General features: G+C 39.3%; 1 protein-coding gene across 4 annotated transcripts in view; it reads right to left on the reverse strand.

Moving 5' to 3' along the window:
• Positions 1–14,655, reverse strand: part of MPPED2 (metallophosphoesterase domain containing 2) — a 107,264-nt gene that overhangs the window by 66,942 nt on the left and 25,667 nt on the right. For all 4 annotated transcript variants that reach the window (XM_051776852.1, XM_051776853.1, XM_051776855.1 and 1 more), the window contains one exon: positions 701–882. In XM_051776852.1, the coding sequence (XP_051632812.1) occupies positions 701–882 (182 nt within the window). The remainder of the gene's footprint in view (positions 1–700; positions 883–14,655) is intronic.

The following is a 14,655-nucleotide window of genomic DNA, read 5'->3' on the forward strand; positions in this document are numbered from 1 at the left end:
ACAGGAGCATCCTGCACAATTTCCCCTCCCTCATTTTGGTTTTCTGCTGTTGCAATTTAATTGCCCTCAACTCCAGCAGTATCGAGGCACTGCTGTCCAATACAGCAGAGTATGAAAGGTATTCTATCAAAGGGAGGCTGACTGCCTGTGGTCCAACTTAAAATGCAAATATTCTAACTTAAAGGGGCAAGCACCTGAATACCAGTCCAAAAAAACTCTCCTCTTCCAAACAGTATTATTGATTCTGTCATACTATATCCTGGGAAGAAGGACTTTCATCGTTTCCAATTATGTTGTAGCTTCCAGCGCTGCTTTAAGTTATGGTAAACCCCAAAATACAGTGAGCAACAGTTTTGGCTGTGGTTATAAAACCCCCCCAGCATCAACTAATGGGACACTATGCATTCAAATGAGGTGCCACCACCTCCTCGGCATGCTCGTAGGGCTACACAGTTCTTGTCGTGGAATGACAGAATCTTTTCCCCCCAAAATAATGCAAAAATACAGCAAAGCATCTAAATTTGTCTTAATTAACAGAATTAGACCAAGGCTAGAGACAGCACATCACATGAGGACAAGTGAAGTAAGGGGATGGTGGGGGGGGGGAGATTTTCAAGTGCTCTAATTCAATTAGGAGGCAGTGACTGACACTTGGACAGGAGAGGTTAATTGGGGTCACCAAAACGCAGTAATTCCTTACCTAACCAGTCATTAAACTTCTTAACCTCTGAGGGCAGTCCCAGCTCGGTGAAATCGCCCGTGTGGAGAAGGATGTCCCCATAAGGCATCTGGATGCCATCTGTTCTGGAGTGCGTGTCTGAGACGCAGACAAATCGCGTGTGGCCCGCTGGTTTTGGAGTGTCATATGGGATAGGGTCGACCCTAAAGCAGACACATAAAGATCTCGTAACAGTTACAAGGTTAAAACCCCTCACATCTATTATTTCAGGTATCAGCACAGATCTCTCTCTGCAAAAGTGAGAACACACACACACATGCATACAGACACACACACACATTTACACACACCGTGCTGCAAGAAAGGACTCTGCAACACAGCACTACCAAAGGTCCAGCAGGGACCACAGTGCTTCTTAAATACTTACCTGGGAAGGAAGGAAGGAATATTAAAATATACACGAGGTATGGCCAGTTTCTGATACTAAAGTTAGTTTAAACATTGGAAAAAAATGGATTTAAAGAGACTTTGAATGCAGATTTATGTTTTCCATCATCTGCCTTATGCCATTAAATAAAAGGTCTCACAGGTGGGCCAAGAACAGGCTCTCACTCGAGCTGGGCAGCTTAGCAGCTGATTTTGTTCAAGGGCATAGGCACTCCCACAGACTCCAGCACGAATGTTTGTTTACACACAATCAGGTACATTCAGCAGTGCTTTGATGAAGCCTGGAAACTGCAGAACTGAGTCTAATGATAACTTCTTAAAACTCACAGAAAATCCTGAGCTCATCTGCCCAGAATCTATAAAGTCAGGAACCAACATGCTAGAGCACTAAGCAACCACAGAAAAAACCATTTTTTTTCTATAGCCAACGATGTTAAAAATGTAATTCAGCTGGTTATTTGCAAGCTACATTTGGTAATTTGATCTTATCAACTACATGTGAGCATAGAAGTTTCGTCTTTTTTTATTTTATTGAGGCAGAACAGAAAAAAATAATAGGCACGAGAAATGCTTTATGCATACTTGGTGGTTAGAAGTTCTAATTTGTAGCAGAATAACTTAAATACAGAAGGCAACCCACTGCCTACTTCAGACTAGCAATTATTTCTCTGCAGAGTTACCGTAATTTGATTTGCTCAACACTTGAATAGCACAACATCTGGATTAGTGCCACAGAAAACGCCATCCCAATTCCACAAAGCTTCAGCTCATTCCAATTGATGTGCCACTTTGATCATGGTTAGAGCTTAGCTTCAACTAGAAATTTTGAGGTATTTAGGAGTTATGTCAGAATAATAGTCCACCTACATCTCAAGCTATCAGAGCAGTGAAACCAAGCTCTAAGTGCTTTAAAGCATCCAAACAGTGCTGTTCTAAGACTTACTGGGACAACAGACATTAAAAAATCAGTGACTGAAAGTAAACAGAAAATTAAACAGGTTTTATTAGTTTTGCTCTCCACACTGAAAAGAAAAACAATTATCACACGTCACTGTGAATCTCTTTGTCTAAAATCCCCACAGTTGTATTGAGATGTATGATCAGCAGTAGAGAATAAAGCAAAAACCCTAAGAAAAACACAGGCTTTTGAAGTATTATTCTAGTTTACTGAACTGTAAACTAAATTAGTATTTAGTATTTACTATACACTGAACTGTGTGAAAACTTCTACCTGTGTTTGCAACTTCAGCTCCCTACATAAGTGAGAAAAACCAAGAAGTATATTCCAGTGTGCAATTCAGTTCCCTGCACTGGGGAGACTTAGAGTGGTTCCAGAAATCAAACTCCACGTGGGTATGTCCTGGTCTCCAATGGAAAAATGCCCCCAGGAATGCACCTACTAGCAAGATTTTACCAAGTCAGAATCTAACTTGATTTTGTTAGAATTTATTCTAAAAAATTATATTTGTCAGAATATTAAAGTATTAGTGGGGGAAGGGCTATAGGGGAGATAGTTGTTACATTGCATTTTCCTAGGTACCATAGTTAGTATTTGTAAATAATTATATATTAATTATTCAGTAAATAATTAATTTCTAATCAATCTGTATTTACCATAAAAATACCACATCTGCTTGCTGTGGGCCACTGAATTAATTGCCAGAATTCAGGTTCTGATGAAGTTTACTTTAAAAAGAGATTCTGCTGCTGGTTGGACTGGATGGGAAGAGGTATTTCGGTAGACAAGTGGCTTTTTTGGGCTTGGTATTGTACCTCCTATTCCACCCAAGGCACCAGGTACAATTATCTGAGCCTTGCAGCTGGTTACCACTGCAGAAACAATCATGGATTTTTTCTTCTCTGCAAGGGTCTGAAATTAATAAGGTTATTATTACAGAGAAAAATTCATTTACCCAATGAAATTGCCCTGCCAAGGTGGGTAGAACTGTAATTATAGGCCACAGTGCTTTTGTATTTAGTGCCTTCCTTCTAAATACTGAAGTTAAGCCCCAACTTTTTCAATCTTATGTCACACAGTAAACACGAGGGTCCCCAAATCAACATTTCCCCACTTCCAAGTGTGTTTATTCCAGGCAACACAAAAAATAAACACTTGCTTTCATCACCACCACACACATACCTTGTTCAGAGAAATCTCTGCTTGAGCTATGGCCAGCACTGCCTGCCCCTGGGGAGTCCAATTTTGTTTGTACACAGCAGCTATGCTTTTGCTATCCTCTGCAGTTTGCTTCCAAGCCAGCCCTGTTTTGCTTGAGGCAATCCCTATTAGAGTCTGACACCAAAATCTGGTTTCGGATTTTTCTATTCATGCAATGACTCACTTACAGAAAATTCTATAATCAAAATTCATTAAGTTCCTGACCCTTCTTTCTCTCCTTTACAAACACTATGATGTTGCCAAGTAACCTTTTTTCCTACATCTTAGCTTTCTTCGCTCATTCGGTAGCTCTTGCCTACTAAGTATTTGAGAGTGAGACACTGAAGGTTATTGTGTTCAGTCCCATCAATTTATCCTACTCAAAATAGTCCTTCAATAGAAACTTAATAAAAGTGGTGTTATTGCCAGTCCTAAAGGCTTAAGTTTTCTTTTCATTCACAGCTACAGCATGGCAAACAGTAATACCAGAGTCTTCTTTTCTGCTGCCTCACGAGGGGGTTGGCCTCTGAAGGGAAAGCACTGCCTGTTCAGCTTTTGGTGACACCCTGCTCACTACCTGGGCTGTGAACATCTGATCACCTCACAAACCAGCAGCTGGGGATTACACACTGGCATTTCTAAAAGCTCTGTCATAGTTGTGCACCTGACCCCCACCGCAGTTCAACAGCAGATAAAACAATTATTTCACCCCTGTCCACCACCACTCTGCTCAATCAGAGCACATACCTAAGAAACTCAACTTCATTCTTTACCTTTGCTCCAAACACAGTCTATACAGCTCACTTTGACACTCTCCATCACCACCAACACTTTATTTTTTCAGTCTTCTTGGTGTGACAGACTGAAACGCTTTACAGATTATTTGATGACTGTATTTGGAAAAGCACGCTCATGGAGACATGTTCATACATTAGGATTGATACAATAATCAGAAAATAGAAAAACAACCTAAAATAGCCAACTATCAGAATGAATGAGGATTTTTTTTTTGCTTTAAGTTAGTAAATTACTTTGAGCATCCAACTTCCTTTACAAACAGCTATTAATAGATATTTATCTGTCCTAAGATATGTTACACCTTAGAAAATCAGGCACTTGGCTGTTTTTAAAAAAGTTTATGTAAGACCCAGAAAGAAATCCCATAAGGCAGTTGAGCAATGACTGCTTTCCAAGATCGTGACAGTAATGTAAGATCTGTCACATTTAATGCATTTATGACAAGGATTCAGGAATCAGAAGGGACAACGTAACCTTCATACACTTCTATAGGAACCTTGTTTATCAGATAAATACTTGGCTTTACTAAACTGCCCTCACCACCAGTTGTTCTCATTTGGAGCAGGAGTCCCTCGGGTACAAACCTCAAATTTGCAGTTCCTTACACGTTGCTGCAGCTGAACCAAATGACAGCACAAGCCAGGCTCTGATCTGGCTTGCTAGGATACCAGCCCTCAGCACCTTCCTCCAAGCCCACGGTTATCCTGGCACTTCCACAACAGCAGGGCCATGCAGGTGAGTGCCACCCTGCCCTGCCCTGCCAGCTGTGACACTGGGACAGCCCATGGCACTGTTCCTGGGGACTGCACGGGCTTGGGGTTGTTGTACACTTTCCTCATCCATCAAACAGCAAGTTCCATCACGGCTTCATGCTTTAAAAGCGGAGATTAAAAGCAAGAATGAGCGACACACGTTATCAAGGGGGTTTTAACAGCAAGGTAGTGGGGGCTAAGTTCAGAAACTCACAGAAGAGGAACACACTGGGCCTCTCACGTGCACAGAGGCAAAGGACTTGATTTAGGATGTCATGCTGTGGGACAGACATGTCAGCTGTGTATTTCAGCCCAAGCTTACACTGGTTACTCATAATGATGTCGTATAAATCAGCAGCGTTGGAAGGCACCTCTGAGACAGAGAGGGCAGTGCAGCCCTCCTACAGACACAGCTGCACAACTACACTGGGACCCCGTCTCAAAAAAATTAAGAAAGGACACAAGCACCATTTTTCTGAAAGAAAGAAAGTCTGATTGCAAATGATAATTCTGCATGGGTGAGTTTAAATGCTGAAAATAAGGGTCTCGGGCTGCGTTAGCCGGTCCCTGGGAAGGCCTGTGCTTGGAGAGCCAAGCCCAGAGCCTGTTTGCTTCCCTGCTCTCTCGGGTTTTGAGATATGCAGACTCCAAATCCCCTCTTAGAGTGTAATTCCCAAGAAACCAATTCATCCATGAAGATGGAATAAAAATCTTAAACATTAAGCCAGGAAAAATTTCCAGTACCTAACACTGATAAATCACTCCGATGAACGCAGCACCTATGCTGGATAAAACATTTACAGATGCTGAAAATCCCTCCTCTGCCCCCACCTCCTACAATTCACATCAGCCTTGTTCCTGCTTACAATCCACCACACTTCAGGCTGGCTCTGCTGGCATTGCTTCAGGTGAACAAGTCAGCAGGCAGCACAGAAAACCATGTCATTTTACCCTTTCCCAGGCTCACCAGATGAATGAATAGTCCTGTGACAGACAATACAAGCCCATGTCCCTCCTAGACTGTGTCACATCATATGCTGGGCCTTTTCATCTCAATAATTACTCCACTGGGTATATCTGTGACTGAATTTGTGGGTTTGTTTTTTATGACATCTAAATTAGCATTCATTATACATCCATTTATGCACAGACTTCAAGTCTGTGTGCCACATAAAGTCCGTGTGTGTTGCTGCACTTACTCTGTCTTGGGAGTCACTTGCAGACATGTTATCTAGGAACTACTTCATATTTAAAACATATCTATATAACTAGCTTTTAAAAACCCACCTATTCATACTTGCTATGAGCAGTCATCACGGTATTTATTTACAGTCTAGCTTCCTCTTGTAAAATTTCATACTCTTCTTGCTACTTCTATTTTCAAAATTTGTAAACCAAATACTTCTTTAAAGAGCCAGTTAGCTTGGTATACTTATTTTAGGATTAAAATGCAAACATTTTCTGCAAAAACACTTTTAAAAGCTTGTTTCTAAGTGCAGCTGTAGCTCCCCCTCCTCAGCTAAGGGAATGAAAGACAACTGTTTTGAAACCAGAAAACAAAAGCAATATATTTTCTACATCTTCAGGTTATTTTCTTTTTTTTTTTTTTAATTCATACATCTGTCTCTACACATGCTCCCGCTGGCATGGAAAGTTCATGAGAAAAGAATGGGAATTTCTGTGAAAACTCCTTGCTACAGTACTTACAGTATTTGTTTCTGTATGCAAATCTCACAGCTTTGTTAAATGGTGATATTTGTTACTGCTCTTAAGAGCCAGTCCCAAGTCCTGGAATAGGGTGATCATGTGAAACCTGTGGCTTAATTATTTTTGTCAAAATATGTCAATAAGTCTCTCAGTTGAAGAAAAATGCCTGAAATGCACCTGTATGCCCTGCAGCATCCAAGAAATGGAATGAAAGTAAAAGATGTGTAATGCTCCTATATAAAACCAAATAAAACTCAGGACTATTAGGCCAACCTCATAACTTTAGAACCAGTTTTTAATGCCACAAACTAGAAGGACTGTATTGAAACCGAGCTGTAAATGTGTCTACATTTTGAAGCAAAAATTTAAAATCTTAATTTAAAAATCTTCCAAACATTAACATAAATGTACCGTCATTTAAAATGTAGTGTCATTTAAGTTTATTAGAGCAGAATGATGGACACATTACTGAAGACTTTATACAGCATCAGATTAAAAACTGCAACTCCAGCATCATGTGTGGGGCAGAAAAGAGTGCCCTGTTCTTCTTTAGAACTTCCTCAAAATCATTTGAGCTGCTTCCCTGTCCCAAAGAGCAAGTTTCCTGTGCCTGTGTGCTCAGCACTGCACATCCCAGCTGCTCTGGACACAGTTCCCTAAATCTGGAAGGCATCTTGAAAGACCCAGACATTTTTCTTCTACTGAAGCACTCTTATTTCTTACAGTCATCACCATGACAGCACCCATCTCAACACCCAACACTTCAACTCCCCTGTGTATCTCAGCTGCAAGGTAAATGCAGTCCTAAATGAGACCCTACACGAAGAGGGCCCAATCATATGAACCTTGTACCCTCCAATGAAAGGTGGGCAGTCTGCAAATCCTTGTGCATCATATAGATACCCAGTCAGAAAAACATATACATGCCCATATACAGAGCTGATTTTTTGAAGCACATGCTGAAGACACAAAGCCAAACACTAATTTCCTCTTGGTAAACACAATGAATGCCAAAATATAGTATTGCTTTAGCTGGTCACTGTCAGCCTTTAATTGTTTAAATCATACATATTAACGCTTTTGTTAACTTGACTCCATCTTCCAGTATGGCCAAACATCAAGATAACATCTGTTTTTGTCTCTGACTGAAAACAAAGTGATGCAAATACCTTTCAACACTCTCACTGGTAGGCTTTATATGTACAAGCACTTGTATCTAAGAATAGACTACCCCAAATTCACTAGAAAGCCACACCTCTTCTGGAAACCTCCATGTACATGTGTCACCCACCAAAGCCTTAGAGGGTTCTGGAAACTGTAAACCAGAGGTCTGATATTTATTTCAGAAATGGCATTAATTGTGTCTCGGTGCAATGCGGGGAGGAAAAAAAAAAAATTACATTTACAAACCCACAGGAGGATTCAATGCACTGCTCAGCAGCTTACTGCCAACGCTTCCAACAATTACAGCTGCAGGGAAATGATGGATCTTTTTATTACAGGTTCTGGAGCTGTTTTACTTCCAGTGAGATTTATGAGATTAAACAGAAAAGACCTACATTATCCACCGTCATCATTTGAGCAAACTTAAGAAAACTCTCTTTTATAAGGAATTTATAATAATACATCTTCTCAGCCCGATTTAAACCTCAACTAATTAAGAGTCCAAACTCTGTTAATCCCAGATTCTGGTCAGTAATAAAACCCGAAAGAGCTAAAATCCAGATTCTCTATGGCATTCTTTGGGGGCAAATAGTCAGTTGGTCTTTTCTGAAGTACCTAACCTCCTCCTTTGATATTAATGGGAATTCAGAAACTGAATTGCTTGAGTGCTTTTGAAAATCCTATTAATCACCCCTTTGCAGAGAAAATTTCTTTTTTAGTCAGCGCAATATCTTCTAAAATTTGGGTATCAGTGGCTTTCCAAAGGTGAGAGAAGTCAAACAGAACTGAAAAAAATTATCAATACCAGTATCAGCATCACCCTGAGGCACAGACAAAAATTTCCTTTAAATAAAATAGTAAACTGCCATTTTTATGCTGGTATGGTTTCAATTTAAATCCATTAAGAAGCACTTTTCTCACATTCTTTTGTTGTTGTTGTTGGGGAACTTCTATAAATTATGTCTTCCCCCCACAGAACTCATTTGCTGATAAAACTACACCTACTAGGAAGAGAAGTCAATAAGCTCTCTACACTGAAAGCAGACTTTTATTTCCCTACTATAAGCTCTACAAACACCAACTCATTAAATATACTCAAAAAGTACAATCTGGCATCCCAAATTTAGATCTAGTTTTAATTTAAGGACAATGAGGTTTGAAAAATACACATTTTGACATCTTGGGAAGAGTGAGGTTCAATTAATGTGTGGTATCCCTCCAATCATTTCAACTGCAGGAATCATAAAATAGGGTGGATTTATTTCTAGGACGGAAACCACAGAGAAGGCTTCAACAGTAAAACAGCTTTTCCCAAAATGTTATGCAAATTCATCCCTAAACAAACAGAATTAGATCTCCAGGACACAATAAATTTAACTGGTTTTGTTTGACATGCCATCTTTCTCAGAAATTAGGACAATTCTGGTCAGAGGGACCAAAGGTCACAAGGTTCTGTCAAAAGAGAATTGTATAAGCATGTTTTGCAGTATGTATTCCATTTTTTATGCTCATTTAAATTAAGAATCAAATGTGGAATGTCCTAAAATGTACAGAATTCATAGGCATAAATCATTACTTTTTCTTGGAGATGACAAATTCAGCAAGTAGACAATAACTCTTAAGTTATTGAGTATTATTAAGTAATAGGGAAACTGGGCAACTGGACTTGAAGATGAAATTTTGAGAACTGATTTTCTTCAGAATTTGCTATCAAATCTAAAATCTTGTCATGTTTCAGACACAAATCTGCAGTGTTTAGATACCCACAGGATTAAGCCCAGAGTGTTTGCAGAGAATCGCTTGAGGTTGGTTCTGATTTTTTTTACCCCAACAGATATTTGGTTTAAATTACAGTGACTACTTGAAATTTCAGCTCTAGAAACACAAGTGCTCTTCTTTAAGCCAAAAGTTAAGTACACAGTGCAAGTAAGGAGCTCTGCCCTTAGTCTTCTCAATCATTTTCCTTCCTGACCTGAAGGTATCACCCTCTCCAGGGATGAGATGCAATTCAATCTCCACGCAAGCAAAGTGTTGGCCCTCTCCTAAACAGACGGCTAATCACGAGTCTCTCCCCTGCTCTGCCTTATGATTTGACTTCCACAGGGGTGATGGAACTGAGTCAAAAAAAAAACCAAAACAAACCTGTTCAAAGGAAAGACAATTCATGCTGGGTGAACACTCTCAGTCCCCATTTTTAAGTTACTAAAGGCCTAGAGTGCCATCAGCACGCCTGTGAAGTTGTGACTGGTGTTAGCAGGAGATCGGTGAAAAAAACCAGACTGGAACATGCAACTCGGAAAAGAAATTTGCTGGTATTCATGCAGCATGATATACTATTTTAAGAAAGTAAATTGGCAGACATCATATGTCATCTGCAAAATGAAGTTGTGTATCTGAACCGGTACAAAAATCTGTCGCTGTTAGGAGGTATATTCTCTCCTGCATCTGAGCTCTAACAAACTTCTTGAAGATATTAGTCACAAAATGCTTCCCATCAAAATCCCAGCATCTAACACTGTTTTCCTACTAAATGAAACTCTTCATAATAGCCATGCTGTCTTAAAAGGCCTTCTGCCACTAAGTCTCATGTGTATGAACTATTTCAACCCTTGTCAAAGGTTTCTTTTCATTTGTCTACCTCCTAAGGTTTAAGAAGCTTTCTGCAGGGAAGAGGATAATACACAGACAGCAATTTAGCTCTCCTTCTAAAGTTAAGTCCTAGTTTTTAATAGGAATAGAGAAGAGATTATTAAACTAACTTCCACCAACACAAAAATACAGGTTCCTGCTCAGCATCCAGGTTACCAAAAGGCTCAGTTCTATATTAAAATGGTTAATTGGAATTAGGTAAACTCTCATGTTATATAGTCATACAGCTGGCTTAATATCTCTGTACTCCTAGAAATTCCATTGCCCCAAATTTTGACACCAGTTATCTTAAGCTCAATCTAGATCTAGACTGGTGAGAGTTTGGAATCAGTCTCAACGTATATAGAAAAAATAAACAGTTACCTCATAAAATTTTCTTTGTTGTAAGGGGGGAAAACAAACAAACAAACAAACAAACAAAACAAAATCATCAAAAACCCCCCAACAACCAAGAACCAGTTTCTGCCCTTAGATATGCTTTCAACCTTTCACAGAAACTTTGTTGGAGACACAGAAACATAAAAGACAACTTTGGGCATAAAACTCTCCTGGAGAGAATTTAGCACTTTAATCTTTCTATCCTTTATCTTTCTAGTGCAATTGTCTTCATTGCAGCTAACATAAAATCCAGTCACAGACAGAACTGGATTCAATCAGCAAACTGTGCAATTCCTTGGTGACTGGGCTGGAGAGGGCTGTAGTGCCACAGATACTGAAAGCAGGTTCTGTGTTTGTAAAACACTGTGCCAAATACAGTCCCAGCTAAAGAGGTATTCTACCAGATAGCTCTATCCCTCTTTTCTCTCTCTCCAGCATTAAATAACTCATGACAAGGAAACCACAGGTCAAATAGTACACATTCCACGATATTTCAAGACACAAACATTCGTTCGAGTGAGAAAAGGTTTGGTAGATAAAGCTACAGCAGGTGGGGGAGAAAAAAAAAATCTCATGTCTGCACCAGCAGAAAGCTGCACAAAGGTAACTCCAGCTGGAGATACTCCCTAGAAATGCACAATTCATTCTGACTTACTTTCTTGCCCTTTTCATTTTCTTTTTCAAATCTCACTCATTATTTGGTGTTCTTATTCACTTTCTCCTAAACCACAAGTACTGTGTGACAGAGGCTGCTGAACTCGGGACCAATGTCTTCATATAGAAAATAAAAAATATCTTATGGATAGAAACCAGCACTGACTTTTTTTTGTTGCACCGTCCCTTTAACTTGTCTGTGGCATTTATTTGACACACATCACGTTTAGACAGTATTATGAGAAGCAGTGCTGCATATACAATCAGGAGGTTTTATCAATAATGTAGTTAATGGGCAGAGGGTTTGTGGGCAGCCACAGTGTTACAGGTTATCTAAGAACATTTCTGTTTTGCTTACACTTCTATCATAAAAATTAATGACTTAAAAGTCCTCAGTGGGAGTATCTAGGACATTTGTATTTATCAGAACTGTTACTGGCTTCTGCAGTTAGCAATTATTCTTACTGGATTAAACCAATTATTTCCAAAGATGTATCCCCAAAAATCAAATAAATCCAAAAATGAATTATAGTCAAGATAGAAATTTACCTCGGGGATACTTTTAGAAAACTCAATTTAAAAACACATTTACTTTTGCCTCTGTGCCAGTAACAAAGGCAGGGGGAAAGAGGGAAGAACAACAGAATCATTTTGCTTTCAATGTTATCTACAAGTCAATTCCAAAGCCAAATGAGCCGAAACCCCTCAATATACAGCTTCTATCCCTGAAAAGTTGGTAGGTATTACCACATACAACTCAGAGGTTGCTGCTAATTGTACAAACCTGCTTAGTAATACTTAATATGCCACAGAATACAAGACTTTGAAAACTTGCTGCTTCCCAACCCTTGCGTTGTGCGCAATCAAAATGTTGGTTCCCGTGACAGATGCAGAAGCGCACTGCAGAAAGTGATTTCTATGGCAGATACAAAAAGCAAACACTTGTACTTCGAAATTCAGAGAAAGAACATCAGAACGAGAAGCCCCAGGAAGGAGGAAAACGAGCTGCACCACATAACATTTTACGATAGCAAACGAGACGCGGGCAATGTAATTTCCACTTACGTGATTCATTTGGTAAGCAATGCAAATGCAATCTCGCTGATTACCCTCCAAAACAAAAGAGGGAATTTCATTACCTCAGCCAGAGCAATTAGACATGCAAAAATCAAAACATCCTACCCGCAGCAGAACAAATAGAAACCGTCATTTCACATTCGGAAGGGAATAACCAAGGTGGGTGAAATTCATTCTGTTCTGGTGGGTGCTGGTAAGGCATAAACTGAATCTTGCAGCATTTAAGCTCACGCAGTCAGTGGTAACATAAGGCCTCATGCACAGAGATTAATTCCACCAAACTTGTCATAAATGAGCTAGAAGACACCTCAGATCCTCCATGCCAGAAGGTAAAAAACCCTCAAACAATAACAAAACAAAACTAAACTAACAAACAAAAAAAAACTCCACCAAAATCAAAACTGAACACCTTTTTTATGCAAAAGAATCTGTTTCAGCTTTTATTTACCCTCTGGTTTCTTGAAATTTGAGAATAGGAGGTTACTCTGAAGCAAGCTGGGCTGTGTGAATTAGGAGTATACCATTGCTTGTTCTATATGGATCCCCAGGGAGTCTATTTATTAGGCACAGTCCTGTTTTCTGATTTAACTTAAGCGCTCTTCCTAGAGAATATGAGTGTCCACACCAAGAGGAATTTCTGAGTAACAGCTGCAGAACAGCCTTTTTCTGTAGGAACTCTCTTGAATCAGATTCCCTATATGGATACACAGTCTTGATTTTCATCTTCATAGTCCTCTTAGTACTAAAAAGGAAAATAAAAATCTTTTTAATAGGTATTCTGATAACAATAACTTCAGAAAAACTTCAGCTACTTGAAAATTAGAAATAAAACTGAAAGTTTTATTACCAAAAAAAAAAATAAATAAAGGGAATATCAGGGCACTCATTGTCAGTTATAGTAACTTGGGTGGGTTGCTTTTTGTTAAACCATCAAAACCATTTTTGCTTTGACTAAGAATACATGCAAAACTGCACCCACCTACCCACCTCTGTAATATTTCTCAGTATGTAAATGAAATGCCAGCTCTTTTCCCTTTACCCATTATGGAGCAGGAAAAGATACATTCCAGGGACAGACTAGAACAGAATTCCACAACACCTTTGCAAAGCTATGGGGAAGTGCAATTTAAAAAAAAACAAAACACTTCCATGAGTTTTCAGCAAAAAAAATCATTACTAAACATTCTGTAAAAGATATTAGAGCACCTTTGACAGGCTTACAACTATTGGGGTAGTTTATAAGTAAGGAAACAAGCTGTTGCTTAAGTTGCTTAAGGAGATGGAAAAAAAAAAAACCACTGCAAAAAACATGCAACTGTTAAAACCTGGGAACAGCTGTCTTAACCATTTCTTCCTTTACATCTGGATCCATTGGGCTTTTATTTTTTCTTTATATTTCTTCATTCTGGCAGTGCCACTGAGATTTCCAGTTGCACGGCACGAGGGCTTGTGCCCGTGCTTACTGAAGTCAGTAAAGTCAAAGTTCCCAGTGACCACAACAGCACAGGAACGTGAGCTAAGAGAAACAACTTCGTTCACATCAGTACTGTTACAGTCACCTATACTAAACAAAAAAATCAGCAGTTAAGATTCTTAGTTCTTTGACTGGAGTGACTAATTTCCTGCAACCTTTCTCCTCCTTCCTCCCTCCAAACGTTTTGGCAATCAGGAACAGACTTACAGACTGTTTCAAAACGAATACAGCCCTTAAGGGCAAAACTGGCAAGATACTCAAGTCTGTTCCAGAAATCCCTTCTGAAATTCATTATTCCATCTAGTGTTTTACTCTAGCCTATAAAATCTTGAGCTCCTTCATCTTCTGCAGACTGTGAACGCTAACTATACTCCAAAAGGGCAAACCCATCTCTTTCTAGAATTAAAAGGCTCTGGCCTATCTGCCTTCTGGAAAAATCAACTGCTCTAAACCTTTTCTCAAGAATGGCTTTGTCTGAAGGCTGTTGTAGAAACCAAATGGTAACAGTGCACAGAGTCTTTCCAGTAGAGACTACTTTTGCATAAGAAAGCATCTCTAGCACTTTTTTTTTCCCCTATTGGTATTACCTACAGTAACAAGGACCACGTCTATTTCTCTCCTTGTCAGATAACATGATAGATTTTTTTAAAAAAAATTATCATTTTTCACTGATGAAGAGAATATCACGAAGTTCCAAAGAGCTGTGCTCATCTCGCCC

The sequence above is a fragment of the Manacus candei genome, unplaced genomic scaffold (assembly GCF_025592945.1).
Source record: "Manacus candei isolate 608988 ecotype Guabito, Panama unplaced genomic scaffold, ASM2559294v1 h1tg000009l, whole genome shotgun sequence".
In the NCBI taxonomy this organism is placed as follows: domain Eukaryota; kingdom Metazoa; phylum Chordata; class Aves; order Passeriformes; family Pipridae; genus Manacus; species Manacus candei.